The 17,507-nt window shown below is 42.2% G+C and overlaps 1 protein-coding gene across 2 annotated transcripts in view; it reads right to left on the bottom strand.

Annotated features, from left to right (window-relative positions):
• GNB1L (G protein subunit beta 1 like) overlaps nt 1–17,507 on the bottom strand; it is a 64,124-nt gene that overhangs the window by 21,916 nt on the left and 24,701 nt on the right. For both annotated transcript variants that reach the window (XM_082259334.1, XM_082259335.1), the window contains exon 5: nt 10,778–10,876. In XM_082259334.1, the coding sequence (XP_082115460.1) occupies nt 10,778–10,876 (99 nt within the window). The remainder of the gene's footprint in view (nt 1–10,777; nt 10,877–17,507) is intronic.

Genomic DNA, 17,507 nt, shown 5'->3' with positions numbered 1-17,507 from the left:
TCCGTAACGGCACGCGCCAGGGGTGCCCTCTGTCACCGTTGATATTCTCACTGACACTGGAACCTTTACTTGCCAGGGTCAGGGCGAATCCGGACATTAGTGGGGTCACCGTGGGCTCCACTGAACACAAGCTATTGCGGACGATGTTCTTTTCTACATAACTAAACCGCAGACGACTCTGCCGGTTCTCATGTCGGAACTGCGTGAATTTCAGGTTCTCTCGAACTTTAAGATAAATTTCGATAAGTCGGAAATAATGCCCCTTAACATCCGCGCCGTGGTTGTTACCGGCCGACAGAGGGCTCTCACCCCTGGCGTCCCCTGCCACCACGCATACCCTACAGGTGTGGGATGAGGTTAATGGGCGACTCCAGCTGTCCGCTCGCATCTCCCCGCTGGCACCCCTGGGGGTTACACTTGGTTCCCACCCGGGGAGGATGTGTCCTTCTTCGGGACCTGGGCGCTCGGTGGGGAGATCCACTGCGGCAGGTTCGTCCAGGAGGGGTCCATTGTGTCGTTGCCTAAGCTCAGGGAGCGTTACGGGCGCTTCCCTATGGACTTCTGGAGTTATAACCAACTCACTCACTTCCTGCGCCCTATCTTGGGCGAGGTGCACTCTCCAACTCAGATGACATCTTATGAAAAATTGTGCATATCTAAGGACCCGATTCCTCACGCTATTGCGTTGCTTTACCAACTCCTGCAGTCGGGCGGCCCTGTCCCGAAGACCATATTTATTCGGGAGTGGGAGAGGGACCTACAGCACACCTTCACGGACCAACAGCTGGACCACATGTACCAGCTGACGCACTCCAGCACAGTGGACACTAGAATGCAGGAAAATGGGTATAAGCTACGGACCCGTTGGTATCAGGTCCCCTCGAGGCTCGCACAGATCTACCCGGGCCAGTCGGACCGCTGTTGGAGGGGCTGTGGAGAGCGGGGCTCCTACCTGCATATTTGGTGGGAGTGCCCGCTCTTGCGCCCCTTTTGGCTGGATATTCGGGCTCAGATAACTGCGATCCTGGACGTGGAAGTCCCGGATGACCCGAAACATTTTTTGCTTCACCTTCCATCCATCCCCCTGTGCCATTACCGGAAAAGTGTCCTGCCACACCTCCTGAACGTGGCGCGCCGCTTGGTGCTGATTTATTGGAAACAATCGGCGGTGCCAACCCGCGAGTCCTGGGTAAAGATTTGTGGCTGAAGTTGTGGGGTGGGGGTGGCAGATGATGGGGAAACCTGTGGGCGGGGTACCAATCCCACCCAATTGTGCACATTATAGTTACTTCATGTGTTTAAAATTTCAGTAATGTTTCTAAGTGCCTTGTTGTTCTCCATCACCCCTCCGGCTCATGCAACACAGTCGACTATTGGGGTTTTCGGTTGTTCCCCTTTTTTTGTTTACTATGTATATCCTGCCTTATTGCTGTATTGTTACATGTCTTTTATTTTCTTAAATAAAGATTATATTAAAAAAGACACTGGTATGGGGGTCTGGCTTCACTGCAATCAGGGACACTGGCTTGGGGCAATGGTTTGGCAACACTGACTGGTTTAGCTAGTGATAAGGTGCATTGTTCTGGCAGCACTGGTGGCACTGGAACAGGTGTGACAGGTAACTGGCTGCACTGTTTACTGACACTACACTGAGGGCTAGCGATCAAGAACACTGTGGGCTGGCTGGTGTGTTTGTGTGTGTGTGTGTGTACATACAGTGTTCAGGCTGACAACACTCAAAAGCTGCTGAAAAGGTTCTCTACCCTCTTGCAGATGATCTCTGTGAGAAGAGAGAGAACCAATCTTTACTTTCACTTTTAATATTTGAAAATGTGATCGCTGTGATTAGACACAGTGATCACATGGTACAAGAGCAACACTCTGTGAGAGGCTGATTGTGGAGGACGTACGCATTTGCCCACCTGCATCAGCACTGTGCCTGTCTGGTCATTTTTATACATTGGCAGGACGGGAGGTGGTTAAAGTCCAACTCTTAGTTTAAATCAGCTACATACATTTTTAGGTTTATCAAAACAAAAAGGTATTCAGTATTCTACAGTTTGTTTTCTTTGGAAAGCATTCAAAGCAGGAGTCTGACACACTCCCTGCATGAGCTTTTCAAACTGCAGAGCTTTAGGTCAAACTCAGTAGGGGGAATGTTGGCATTCTGAAAAGGGACCACTGCCTCCACGCAGAGAGAAAGGGTCCTTTCCTCCAGCATGCTAACAGGGAACAGGCTTTTCTACTCCTTTCTGGCTTCTGGCTCCTTTAAGAAAACAGACTTTGCACACCTTTTGTTTTAATGCACCTAGATTTAAAATGAATGTTCAGTTGGCTTTATGTGGATTTTTTAGGAAAGGATATCATAAAGGACACCATATTTATCCAAAAAATAATTTAAAAAAATAAAACATTTCTGCCCTTCTTAAATGTGTACTGTAATGGTGTCAAGTGTTCGGACACAATCTTGTCCTCTCGACGTCCATTTTGTTTAGTGACCAAGGCTCCTTGAGCGAAGTAGCCCCCACCTTTCTCTAATCAGTGGAACCAAAAGGCACTCACTCACCCCCACCCCACCAGGTTCCTGCTAAGCTGACATTTTTCACACCTTTACTATACACAAGCTTTGACCAAGCAGACATTCAGTCTCCTCATGCTCTAAGAGTTAATTTGTAATCTGAACTCAGCTTATGGCTATTAGCTCATTCGAAAATGACACAGTTGACCATGAAACTTCATATCTTTTTAACCGAACATAACATATTAACAGAAAGTAGATATTTGGGTGCCCCATAAAATACCGCTCAAATTAATATCAAACATGAACCCCCTCATGCCTAGTAAAGACAAGCTAGCGATCAGATGCCTTACAGGGCAGAGGTTAGTCCGAAATACCCCATGTTTAGTGTCTAAAGATAGGACATTGCAAACCGGACCATCAGATATCGGTTTCAATCATGTAAACCGTTTCAATTCTCAAGATATGAGTGCTTTTATTAATCTGTCAAATGGGGAGGTCCCGTAGCACTTTAGAAGACTCGGAGCCTATTGGCTAAGTACTTCTGGTGGCACCCCCTGGAGAGTCAGAGAAAAACACAGGAACTGAGAGAGTTCTGAGTTCTTGTAACGCTCCTGCGTTTTTATATGGTGTGGATTTTCAGCTGCAGAAATAGTTCCACGTCAGTAGTCATGTAAGAGATATGCTGAGATACCATTCCCAACCTCAATGACTCATCATGTGTGGAAGGTCTTATTTCAGCCAGTAAATACACACAATTAGCAAGCTGGTTCTTAGAGTGACTTTATGCATGTGGTAACACAATGATGAAGGTTGAGGGATAGGTTGAGTGGCGGTGGTAGGTGATAGACACTTGAAGGTGAGACAGTAGCAGATGGATGCAGGAAGGTTTAGCAATGTTGTATGATAGCAGATGATAGAATAGCAGGTGGACATACAAAAGAGATCAACCCAGTGCAGAAAAGTAGCAGTAGTCTCAAGAGCTAGCAATCTAGTTTATGCAGATGTGATAAACAAACAGTCTCTACTATGCAGAGCTAGATAGTGTAAGCTTAGTATAAGTTTATAGAGAATTCCCCTGCGGGGTACTTAGCACTATTAGCGATACAGCCGAAGGGTGGTTCAGGAGAGGCGGATGATCCAGTAGCGGGATACAGGGATCGGCGCAGCGAGGTTCCGTCAGCGAAGTAAGCTTGCAAGCATGGAAGCTTCAAGCAAGGTTAGCATCCAGATAAGGGTGTTTGAACGAACACATGTGAGTGAGAACCGACGCCTTAAATAGCCATCTGGTCCGGCGCTGAGTGATGACAGCTCCAGTCTTAAAGGTGTATGCGCATCTTTCCAAAAGTAAATGGTAGGGCGCATACACTTGTGGAAAGTGTAATTTAGGGTACCAAAGGTACAGGAACATTACAATACCCCCCCCCCCCTTAAGGCCTGCTCCTGAAGGCCTCTGGAGCTGGTTTGTCTGGGTATCTCGCATGAAAATTGCGGATTAATCTAGGGGCATGTATGTCAGAGGTGTTTACCTTCAACTTGTACAGGAGGGGGAGGTGGAATATTAGGCCTTATTCCTTGGTCCGGAACATGGGGTTTTAGTAGCGACACATGGAAAATGGGATGGATTTTTAGGTCCATTGGCAATGTAAGCTGCACTGCAGCTTTTCCAATAAGTTTCTTGATTGGGAAAGGTCCCAAGAACAGAGGTCCAAGCTTTTTGCTAGGGATCTTCAGTCTCAAGTTTTTTGTTGAGAGCCAAACGAGGTCCCCGATAGTATACTGTGGAGAAGGTCTTCTACGAAGATCATAGTACTTCTTTTGTTGACTCAGAGCGTGTGCAATGGTAGTATTTAGTAAACCCAGAGAATCCTTTATTTGGGAAAGATAGTCTGAGGCTACTGGGTTATTTGAAGGAAGGATGCGTGGAGGGAGAATAGAGGGATGGAACCCATAGTTCAAGTAGAACGGACTCTGCTTGGTTGTACTGTGAGTTGCGTTGTTGTAGGCAAATTCTGCCAGGGGGAGAAGATCCAACCAATCATTCTGTTGGTAAGAAGTGTAACAACGTAAATACTGCTCGATGAATTGGTTGACTCTTTCAGTCTGTCCGTTGGTCTGCGGATGGTAAGGAGAAGTGAGCTTCCGCTCAATCCGTAGTATGTGACATAGTTCTTGCCAGAATTTAGAAATAAATTGGGATCCACGGTCAGACAAAAGAGTTTTTGGGATACCATGTAATCTGAAGACATGTTTCATCAGGAGTTCTGCCGTTTGTTTGGACGAAGGTAGTCTGCGAATAGCAATGAAATGTGCCATCTTTGTCAGATGGTCCACTGACACCAAGATGGTATTAAATCCTTTGGAAGGAGGCAATTCTACGATGAAGTCCAATGACAGAACCTCCCATGGAGTTTGGGGTATTGGTAGACTGCATAGTAGACCGGATGGTCTCGTAGTGTCAATTTTGGACCTGGCACAGACATTGCATGAAGAGACGAATTTTTGTATAGATGTTTTCATGTCAGGCCACCAGAATTGCCGAGAAATCAAATTGAAAGTCTTTGTCATACCCATATGTCCTGCCATAGGCACATCATGCGATAATTCCAAGATCTTGGTGCGTAGGGTAGGTGGTATGTAAAGTTTGTCGTTGTAGTAGAGGAAGCCTTCTGCATCGGTAGTTAGTTGTGGTGGGGGTGAATCCAACCTTATACCATGCAGAACCTCTTCCTTCAAGGAACGGACAACTCCAATAACGCGTTTGTGAGGTATTATAGGAACGGAAGGAATTTCAAAGTAGTTTTCTTCAGTTAGTCGTGATAGTGCATCCGCCTTTTTGTTCTTATCTGCAGGTGTGTAGGTCACTAGGAAGTTAAACCTAAGAAAGAATAGTGACCATCGTACCTGTCGATGCGAGAGAGTTTTGCTAGTCTGAAGATATTGGAGGTTTTTATGGTCCGTGTATATAATTATTGGTAATTGGGTGCCTTCGAGTAAATGTCGCCAATTCTCCAGAGCCAATTTTATAGCAAGCAGTTCCTTCTCACCCACGGGGTAATTTATCTCGGGACTGCTCAGGGATTTAGAAAAAAAGGCGACTGGATGAAGTGGTGAAGTGGGGGTAGGTCGTTGGGAGAGTATTGCTCCTACTGCCAGGTTTGATGCATCTACCTCCAGAATGTATTGGAGGGATGGGTCTGGATGGCGTAATGTGGGAGCGGAAGTAAACCTTGTCTTTAACAAGTGGAAAGCCTTATTTGCTTCTTCTGACCATTTAAATGGTATTTTTATGCTAGTGAGCTGTGTGAGGGGTCTCACAATAGCAGAAAAGTTTTTTATGAACTTCCTGTAGAAATTTGAAAATCCCAGGAATCGCTGTAGCGCCTTGCGTGTAGTTGGTGTAGGCCAATCCTGAATGCAGGATATTTTACTCATGTCCATCTCGATTCCTGTTTTGGATATGATGTAGCCTAGAAAGAGTACCTCATCTTTATGGAACAAGCATTTCTTCAGCTTCACATAAAGATTATGTGCAAGCAATCTCGATAATACAAGTCTTACATGTCTTATGTGTTCAGACAGGGTCCGTGAATATATAAGTATATCGTCCAGATATACCACAACACAGACATCTAGTAAGTCTTTAAAAATATCGTTTATAAATCGTTGGAAAACTGCAGGGGCATTGCATAGGCCGAATGGCATCACAAGATATTCGAACAATCCGTATCTAGTTCTGAACGCAGTCTTCCACTCGTGTCCATCACGGATTCGAATGAGATTGTATGCTGCTTTCAGGTCTAATTTTGAAAAATAGGTAGCTCCACGCACCTGCTCAATGAGCTCAGGGATAAGCGGTAGAGGATAGCGATCTTTTATCGTGATAGCATTCAATTTCCTGTAGTCGATGATAGGTCTGAGACTTGAATCTTTATTGCGAACAAAAAAGAGTCCTGCTGCTGTGGAAGAAGTGGAAGGTCTAATAAAACCTTTTTCCAAGTTCTCATCCAAATAGGTTTTGAGATGGGCAAGTTCATCCTGTGAAAGAGGATAAACATGACCGAACGGCAATTTGCTATTTGGGAGTAGATCAATGCTACAATCATAGCCTCGATGAGGAGGTAATGCTTGAGCATTTTTCTCAAGAAAAACCTCAGAAAGATCCTGATAACATAGTGGTGCAATCTCATCTGTCACCACAGACAGAATCTTCCCGGAAAACGGGAGGTTACACGTTTCCTCGCAATAACAAGAAGGGAAGGTCAAGGACCGTTTCTTCCAATCTATGGTTGGTTGGTGTGTGTGCAACCAGGGAAGTCCCAACACAATGGGAAAGTGGGGTGATGGTATTAAATCGAAGGTAGAAGTCTCCCTGTGAGACTCGTTAATAGTGACTAGAAGTGCTTGTGTCTGATCGGTGATCGGACCAGAGGATAACGGAACACCGGTAATAAGACTTACTGAGACAGGTTTGAGTTTAGAAATAATAGGAATTTTATTTAAAGCAGCAAAACATATATCCATATAATTTCCACAAGATCCTGTGTCAATCATGGCCTTAGTAGTAATCCTGTTCTGGTCCCACTGTAATGTCAAAAAAACAGAAATGTAGGGGTTAGTGAATGAAGTTGTCAATCCTCCTAGAGAGAAATGTGAACACTCACCCTTCTTTTTGTTGACTAGGGGACAGACGTTTATCTTGTGATCCGGGGATGCACAGTACAAGCAGAGATTTTCATTTCGTCTTTTGGCTTTTTCCATAGTTGATAGCGGTGGGCGTATGGTTCCTACCTCCATAGGAACGGCCAGACTCAGAGAGGAAATGGATAATGGCATTCCCATCTTTTCAGCCTTTCTTTCTCGTAGTCTTCTATCTATGGTAATACTGAGTTGTATTAATGCATCCAGGGTTTTTGGCAGATCCGCTCGGGCGAGCTCGTCCTTAATGGCTTCTGATAGGCCAAGCCTAAATTGGGTTTTCAGAGATGCATCATTCCATTCTGAATCAAGGGTCCATCTCTTGAACTCTGCGACAAAGTCTTCCACAGGCCTCCTTCCTTGTTTCAAGGATCTTAACTGAAGATCAGCAGTACTCTGCCTATTGGGGTCATCATATAGGCTAGTGAACTCTGCCAGGAACAAGGCATAGGAGTTGAGAAGCTGGTCGTTTTTCTCAAAAAGAGAATCTGCCCAGGCTCGAGGATCGCTTGATAGGTAAGAAATAATAGTACAAACCTTAATGTGATCAGTAAGGTAGGTACGAGGTTTTAGCAAAAAAAGTAACTCACACGCGTTTTTAAATTCGCGAAATTTTTTGCGATCGCCTGTAAATACCAAAGGGGGATTTATCTTGGGTTCAGGGGACTGAGCAGAGGTAAGTTGTGTCAGTCTAATTACCTGCTGCGACAGAGCCTGATTGTCTTCTTTTAATTCAGCAAGTGCGTGTATTAACGCAGATACTTGCTGTTTTAATTGTGTCACCTGAGTGGTTATTTCTGGAACTATTTCTGCTGAATCCATTTTTAGGTTCGTTCAATCTGTAACGCTCCTGCGTTTTTATATGGTGTGGATTTTCAGCTGCAGAAATAGTTCCACGTCAGTAGTCATGTAAGAGATATGCTGAGATACCATTCCCAACCTCAATGACTCATCATGTGTGGAAGGTCTTATTTCAGCCAGTAAATACACACAATTAGCAAGCTGGTTCTTAGAGTGACTTTATGCATGTGGTAACACAATGATGAAGGTTGAGGGATAGGTTGAGTGGAGGTGGTAGGTGATAGACACTTGAAGGTGAGACAGTAGCAGATGGATGCAGGAAGGTTTAGCAATGTTGTATGATAGCAGATGATAGAATAGCAGGTGGACATACAAAAGAGATCAACCCAGTGCAGAAAAGTAGCAGTAGTCTCAAGAGCTAGCAATCTAGTTTATGCAGATATGATAAACAGTCTCTACTATGCAGAGCTAGATAGTGTAAGCTTAGTATAAGTTTATAGAGAATTCCCCTGCGGGGTACTTAGCACTATTAGCGATACAGCCGAAGGGTGGTTCAGGAGAGGCGGATGATCCAGTAGCGGGATACAGGGATCGGCGCAGCGAGGTTCCGTCAGCGAAGTAAGCTTGCAAGCATGGAAGCTTCAAGCAAGGTTAGCATCCAGATAAGGGTGTTTGAACGAACACATGTGAGTGAGAACCGACGCCTTAAATAGCCATCTGGTCCGGCGCTGAGTGATGACAGCTCCAGTCTTAAAGGTGTATGCGCACCTTTCCAAAAGTAAATGGTAGGGCGCATACACTTGTGGAAAGTGTAATTTAGGGTACCAAAGGTACCGGAACATTACAGTTCTCTTCCTAACATCGAGGCCATAACACCGCCCAAGGGTGAATCAAACATACCTGTTCAACTCTGAAACCAAGGTAATACCAGGACCGTTTTAATGCAAGTATTTTCATTCTTTTATTCTCCTATTTCTAAATTGCTGTATTGTGTCTCCATTCCTTTGTAACCCATTTTTCTGTAAATATTTTTATTCGCACCAATTTTTTAACCTTTCTTATAATTAAACCTTATTTTGAAAAGTGTTAAACTTTGTCTCTAAGCTCTTAAACGCAACTTGACCCAAACAAATCTGCCTCCTGAAGAGCGCTATTGTGTGTTATAGACGGTTATTTTAAAGTCATAATTGATATTTGTACTGTTTAGGCTGACCTATCTGAAACATTCTTGTCAGGTGACAGTGTGTGTTACAGACAGTTATTCTAAAGTCGTAATTGATATTTGTCAAACCATGAGCATCCCCTAGGCTCAGTCAGTATAACGTAGGGGTGGTGGCAGGAAAGGGTTAATCGTTTAATTAACCCGGTGACAATCGCTCTCAGTCTGCTGGCATCTAGATTGTGGTCCCGCAAGCTGGACAATCTGTGTGCTGGGTGCAGCTGAGAGTGGCATTGTTACGCAAGTGACGGCAGGGTGTGAGATTGCTTTGTCTTTGGTCACGAGGTGGATGAGAAGGCCAGGGGTCTGATACCCGCCACTGTCACATGTACCATTGCTTGCACAACAATTAGGTCATGTAGAGTGTTTTCTAGGAACAATTATGACCACTTATCATCCTGATGAGAAGTACTTTCCTCACAAATGTGTCTACTTGTTTGAAAGTCTCAATATATATATATATATATATATATATATATATATATATATATATATATATATATATATATATATATATATATCAGATGGTGCCAATTGTATCCTTCTCTCTGGGAAAAACTGAAATGCACAAAAGCACTGCGCTAAGCCTATATATTATTAAAAATACTGCTACCTATATGCACACATTTAGAAGACTAACGCAGGTTACATGGGAATGTCAATGCAAGTGAGGACAGGCATATTGTATGTCTCATCATCTCTGTCCAGGATAGCATTACTAAAATTTGGTAGCTTCAAGGGAACCTTAAAAAAAATGGAAGTTATGTGACTTGGACCCCACCAAATACATTTTCTGTAAATGATGATCACACTTTTGTAACAGTAAGAGTAACAATTCACAACACAGAAGAAAAATAACAACAAAATATCCCAGACAGAAAACTTCTGTATTTTAATATGGTAAAAAGCATTTTTATCCAAAATTTAGTGAAATATAGTGATGGATCCAAAAAATGTAAGCAAGACTTCCCAAAAATATACATAAAAATGCTGTACCAAGGTAGAGTTTATAACCGCTGTGCTAATAAAGGAAGTTCAGCCTGTTACTAAATATAAGGGGTCACCACTTTTAATGTGCATGTAGAAAATGTATACCACTTGCTCTGGACCACTGGTCCTCTCCCTATCTGGAACCCCTGTGAGTCAGCTGTTTTTAAAGTTTTAAAAAAAGCAGCTCAAAAGGGCTTTGGTAGTATCTAAAGTTTCCTTTTCAGCCACTGAAAGTAATGGGTTTCCAAAAAAAAGCATGTAGTTCTGCAGCGCCTCATATGTGCGTTTTTTTTTGCATTACTGTATAAAGATTGTAGGTTCTAAGCAAGCGCACCAAGGCCACATCAGGGGGAACAACTTCCACACACATTGAAAGCATAACATGGCTTCAAAGATCCAATAACTCAAGTAACGGAATAATTAGAAGGCTAAATATTAATCTACTAAAACAACTCATATCTGCTATATTCTTCTTGTAAAGAACAATGGAAGAAGTTGTTTTATGTATAAAACAAAACCAAAACATGATAATAAAAATGAAGACTGCTAACCTGCCAAAGTTTTATGCACATCACCATTCCCCAATTGCTCTCTGCAACAGGGTCCATGCAGCCTATTATCTTTTTGGAGGTCAGGTCAATAACTTGAACCTGTTCAAAATAAGGGACAAAAAAACTTAAAGGCACTTATTACATAAAAGATGTAATATAACTCACACAGTAAACATAAAAATATACAAATTTATATAATTTATCTCAATCCCTTCTTGCTTGGTATGCAGTGTTTTTTTTAGCAGTAGCTTATGGTTGCCAACATCCCTGTATATACGCATAAAAGAGAAACCCATAAAAATGGGACTTTAGCGGCAACACGAGCTAATGCAGTGAAGAAACACTCTAATATTATCATATAATACAAAATTATAAAGCTTTATTTATGACAATAGAATAAAAAAACATGGTATATAGGAAAAGGTACAGGCTATTCAACTTTACATTCTTGAAACCATGATAATTGTGGTGTTTCCACTAATTGTGGATCGCTAGTGGTGTGGTCCCCAGATGGTGGTATATACCTTGATTTTACATATAACTTTCTCTAATGCACAAGAAGGATCAAAGTCACAGACCAACATCAAATAAAATCTAAAGTCCTGTTGTCCAATAGCCAGATGTCAGAGATTTAGCAGACATTTAGCTAATAGAAATGCGCAAGACGGACTATTTAAGGATGCTTCTGCCTGTGCTCTAATGCTGACTGGTCTTCAGCTGCTCCCTGTGTCCTATGTACCTGCAGTGTGTTCCCTTGGTTGCTGACCCGGCTTACTCCTGACCCCGTTTCTGATTTGGCTCTGCTCCTGGTTTGGTATCTGGTTACCTGCCTATTAATGACCCTGGCTAATCCTTTGACCACCCTTCTGTCTCTGATCCTGGTTTACCACCCCGTTCGAGTGTCTGCTGCTGCAGTTCTGTGCCTTGCTAAGTGTTCTTGCTGCAAGTCTGCTGGAAGGTCTGACCAGGCACACGTCACGGCCCTGCAGCACAATTAGAGTGCTTCCTTAACCTCAGCTGAACTTCTGTGCACGGCTACTGTTCCTGATCTGATGGTTTTCCTGCTGCTATGGAACTGCATCTCCTGCTGCAAGTTCCCCGATCTACATCTGCAGGCACTCGTGTTCCTCCTGTCTCTCTGCGCCCTCTGTTTCACTTCCAGAGGGGCCTGGGCTGGAGATACAAGAGAGGCCAACCTTGTAATTTCAGTATCCTCTCAGGTACATGACACCAGGAAAAAAGTACAATCAAGTTGGGTCAAATATATTCTAGAGTAGGGCTGCCCAACTGGTGGGCCCACGGCATGCACAAGGCCCATAACAACCTTTTTGTGGCCCACGAGGTAGGAAGAGTGTGACAGCTGCCGAAGGATAAACAGAGCAGAGAAAATGGCTTTCACAGGGTTCTGATGATTGCACAGTAAAAGGTGTTCTCCCTGTGTTATCCAAAGACTGATCTGTCAGTTTGGGAGCTCAGTCCTGCTCAGCATCAATTTATGAATGAAAGCTACTGTTGTAGGTTTAATTCATAAACCAACATAATGTGTAAAATATATATTTTTAACACAATTTTAGCACTTTATTAACTAAATAACTTCTTCATTCCCTTCTTCCCTTAGCATTTTTTTTTTAATCAATTGAATATAAACTTTTACAATTTGCATTCATTTGTTTTTGTACTACTGCACGTAAAAAGAATAATTTTTACCAGAAACAACATTTGATATAGGTCTTCATCGAATGGGAAAACTTGCAAAGTATGATTTGCAGTTATGCCTAGTTAGTTTTTATAAATGCTAAAATTTGCAGTTAACATTTTAAATAACCCTAAATCATTTTGCTAACTTCTACATCCTTTTTTTTTTTGCTTGTATGCTATGTTTAAATTTTTTTTTGTGGCACCAAGGTAAAAAAACTTGGATAAAGGGGCACTTAGGCATCTTCGCCTTAAAATATGATGAGGAGCAGGAGAGGCATTGATTTAGCTGTGGTCCTCCACTCCGCTAATAGATACAATTGTGGCCCTTGGGCCCAGTTAAGTTGAGCATCACTATTTTGATGTACAGAAATCCATGCTCAAAAGTATATAAACTATACTGTATTTAGCTGCTAGCACACCAATACATTAAAATTCATAACCACACAAAATAAAAACAGTGCTGCGCTGAAAAAAAAATGATTATAGTAAGTGTATAAATTATTCCAAATTAGTACAAAGAAAGTGAAGAACACTGAAGAAAAAATAGTGAAGAAATTTGACAATCAGGTGACAGACTAATTTAATCTTGGCACTCCAAAATCACTGCAGTGAACCTCCACCCCGTGATGATCAATGATTAGGCTGACCAGAATGCTATGACTCTAGTTAAAGAGCAGTTAATATGTGTTTTTTATGCCAAAGATCATTAGTAGACCTCGTAGCTTTCTGTAAATACAGTTTTTTTAACGGGTATCCTTTAAAGTGTCAATTGCAGTAGCACCAGCCAGTTACCTTTGATGAATATATAAACAACCTTTAGGTGAAAATATCTCTAATGGTTAACTGGTTAGCGCTTGGGCTCGCTTCTTAATCTGGCAATGCATCTGTATAATTTGAGCAATGGGCTGGCTGACATTGAGCCTTCGACTCCCAATCAACACAGGCAATTACGGTTTTACCACAATTTAAAAATGTTCTTTACTGTGAAAGCTATTCTATTGTTTATAGGATCAGGGCTTTCATTTTGTATTCTTTTTTTCAGACAATATATATATATATATATATATATATATATATATATATATATATATATATATATATATATACACACATGCATACATACATACATACAACATGTACAGTACAGTATAAAACTTTTTGTTAATTAATTGGCTAGAGTAAGGGAGGGTTATAATCCCTGTCAGCTTTCTGTCATCTGTGGCCCATTGGGGAGATTTTCCTTCACTTCCTGTCCCACAGCCACAATAGGAAGTAGGAGGAAATCCCTCCAAAGTAAGTAACCACTGGTTGTCACTAGGGTCACCAGAACCAGTGTCCTAATTGGAAGATTTCCCCCTATTCCTGTTCTAGGGAAAGCCCAAAAGTATGGATTTTCTTTTATTTTTCTTTGCCATCTGTAAGAGAAAATACCTCCAAAGTGGTCGGTTTGTCATCAGGGTCACCAGAACCAGTGTCCCCATTGGAAGATTTCCCCTCTATTAGTGATTTGATGTCAACCCAAAATTTAGAGTTTTCTTTTACTTTCACTTTTGATAATAAAATTAAACATGACAAATAAAGAGGATAAATCTTCCTAATGGGAGACATGACAAGTAAAGAGGGTAAATCTCCCTCCCTAACACAATATAAACCTGACAGGTATTCTAATCCCTCTCTATTCTATCCAAAACCAAAAAAAAGTTTTGCCTTTAGTTACACTTTGGCTAAGTTCACCTTTTAAAAATAAATAAATGGACATAGTGTTGCAGGTAAAAAAAAACGTGCATTCATTTTTTTTTTTTTTTTTACTGGAGCATGCAAAGCATTGCACTACTGATTAGCAGATCATGGGTGCAATGACAGGTGTGAGGCTCCTGCACAGTCCTCTTCTAGCTATGTGCCCGTATCTCAATATGGGCTTTCAGTTACAAAGCTAGAGGTAGACTGATTGAACTATGAGTGTGCTGAGCAGTGTGTTCACACCCCAAACTTTAAGTACCTGTGCCATGATGGCAAACAGTACTTGTATTTTTTTTTCATTCACATGAATCTGTAAATGAATGATGTGTGTGTGCAGAGTTCCGCTGATTTCAAAATGCGACAGCAGGTACAGGGAGAAGAAACAGCCAGATTGCTGTTTACTGTACACAGAGTTCTGTGTGTTTGCAAACACAGAACTCTGTGTTGTGAATGGACACAGTCAATCAATCAGCAGGTTTCAGCCCAAATCATTGGCTGAAATCTGCTGCCAAACTCATGCTGTGATCAATCACAGCACAGGTCATATGTACATTGTCAAACCTGCACCTGCCACCGCTCGCAGTATATTTACAGGTGGCTAAGTAGTTATAGCAACATTTGTTTTTCTTTTGGAATAAACAGTTTAAACTGTAGGAATAAATGTTGACCCTTGTAAGCACCCCCAGCAATTTTATATGGTTTGTTCCAATCCGTCTAATTGACACTTTTGCTGGACAGCTTGGGTATCTACAGAAAGTGGAAAACCAATAAATCCAATGGTATGATCAACAGGTAATAAAACTATTGATTTTGCCTATAGTTTCACTTCAAGCTAAACGCAGCAATAATGACTTCAAATATGCGCTTACTGGAAATATGCCATGTTTTCCCCTTAACCCCTAGACCTTGGACACACTCAGATATGCGGCAGCTCAGCGGGTGGGCATTAACACTGAGTGGCTGAATATATGCAGCCCTGTTAAAACAACTTACTGTGCTGAGAGCGCACTCCCAGCACGGTAGCTGGCGGTTACCAGAAAGCTCCTGATGCATACTAGCGATCCGAAACTTTTTGATCATATGACCACTATGACAGCCAATCACAGCAGTCCCATAATCAGAAACCTTGCCCCACCTCCAGGCATCTGAAACCCCTTAAAGTGCCAGGAGGCGCCAGCGCCAAGGGGTTAACTATTTTTAATCTTTTTATTAGTCAAACAGGAGCCAGACTTGTACATAAAGAGAAGACATTTTAAATATAAACTCAGATTGGCCCTACTAATTAAGTAAAATGATTGCTAATTTTGCCAGAGGCTTCCAGTGTCCCAGTGTGTCTGCATTAGACAAAGAGCAAGGGTACGCCCTTTTCCAAATTAACAGACTTTATAAATGCATCTGATGACATAACCACAGGATAGAGTGTAACTCATAAATGCAACTATAAACAGATAAACCCTTGCCCATATCACATAACCCATGTAATCATGTATTGGTCATCAGCCAGGCCTAAAGACTTTCTGAGAGCAGATGTAAATCACAATTTAAAAAGTTTTTGGTCCCTTAAACACCCATATACATACACCTATGCAGTAATACATATTCATGATGTACGTTACTGTAGGTTTTCATATAAACTTTCACTTTTATTGTTTATTTATGAAGTGTTAAAAGTTTGGAATTATGGAAAAATTGTCATGTTTTTAACAGCAATTGATTACTTTTTTTCACCAAAGTAGCATTAAATTGACCAGAAATTATAGCCATTACATTGACATTCTTTTTCTAATAACTGCGCCAATCATCAGATTTACAATCACCAAAGAATACTCCAATTGTAGCAACTACAACTTTGCAGACCTTTGGGATTCTAGGTGTCAGTTTGTGAAGTTATTTAGGGAAACTTTCACCCCACAAACTCTTTATAGCTCTGTTTAGCCACAGAATATGCTGGATAAGAATCGGAATCGGAGTACTTTTAGCCCCCTGTTCCCAGCTACCCCCAAACCGCCCAGTCTTATAACTGTCTTTGGTTCTCCATGATCCCTGCTGTGTAGCCTGCTGGGAGCTGCAAACCCTCTTCTCTGAAAGTCTCTGATATTTTTGCCTATCTCCAATAAATCCTATGGAAAGAATAGGATAAATTGGAAAGAAGAATAAATAGAGATTTATGAAAGAAACACTATTCTGCCAGGGGAAAGGCTGTGTGTCTCCAAGCAGGCCACACAGTGAAATTATTCCAGGAACTGAGGTAAATATAAGATTTGGGGGTTTCTAGGAGCACATATACAGCATAACTGCACCAGCAGCTATTCTATTAGAGAACTACACAGTTCAATGTTCATAGAAAATCTAAGTAACATTAATTACAGTTTAAGGCAAAGCTTCCCTAGCAGCATGTAGTCGCCGTTTCTTTTCTCCCTCACACCATACAACTTTTTTCCTTGGTCCCCATTATCAATAAACTGTAAAACCCCCCTTTTTACTGGATGTCTACCTGGCTTTTTAATCCTTTGCATTCCAGTGTGTTTATGGGCTGCCATTTTCATGTACTTGTATCTGTGTCAGCACCCTTCCTGTGCTTGTTGGCTGGCAGCGTAACAATCGCTGGGGAGCCTCACAGGCTTGCTTTTACCCTCCACCATACATGCACCCCGGGAGCGCCAGGAATGTGTTTATTGCTTTCACACCATACAACTGCCTGGGCAAAGCACATTTGTTTAACCGGTTGCCGACTGCGCACAGTATATTTACTGCGGCAGTCAGCCCCGGCCAGGCAAAGTGACATAGATCTACGTCACTCGCCTGTCACTGCTACTAGAGCCAATAGCGGGCGAGCGCGCGCCCGCTGAGGCGCGCGCCCGCCTCGTTCACAGAGGAGTGCGGGCGTGTGACCGGCGGACCCGATGTCCGCCGGTCACACTACGATCGCTGGTACAGCGGGAGAAAGACAGAGCGGCTTATGTAAACAAGCCGCCTGTCATTCTCCCCTGTGTAAAAAGGAAGATCAGACGGTTCTACTATGTAGAACCGTTGATCTTTGTTTTTACACTAGGAGACCTGTCCCACTACAGTTAGAATCACGCCCCTAGGACACACTTAATCCCTCCCTGTCCAATACAGTTAACCCCTTACCTGCCAGTGTCATTTTTGCAGTAACAGTGCATATATATATAGCACTGATTACGGTAGTAATGTCACTGGTACCCCCAAAAGTGTCAAAAATGTCAGTCAAGGGTCCGATCTGTCCGCCCCAATGTCGCAGTACCGCAAAAAAAAAAAAAAAATCGCAGAT

The sequence above is a fragment of the Pelophylax lessonae genome (assembly GCF_965119305.1).
Source record: "Pelophylax lessonae genome assembly, chromosome: 1".
Classification (NCBI taxonomy): Eukaryota; Metazoa; Chordata; class Amphibia; order Anura; family Ranidae; genus Pelophylax; species Pelophylax lessonae.
Note: the sequence above shows the minus strand (reverse complement) of the source record. Positions and strands in the feature narration are given on the sequence as shown.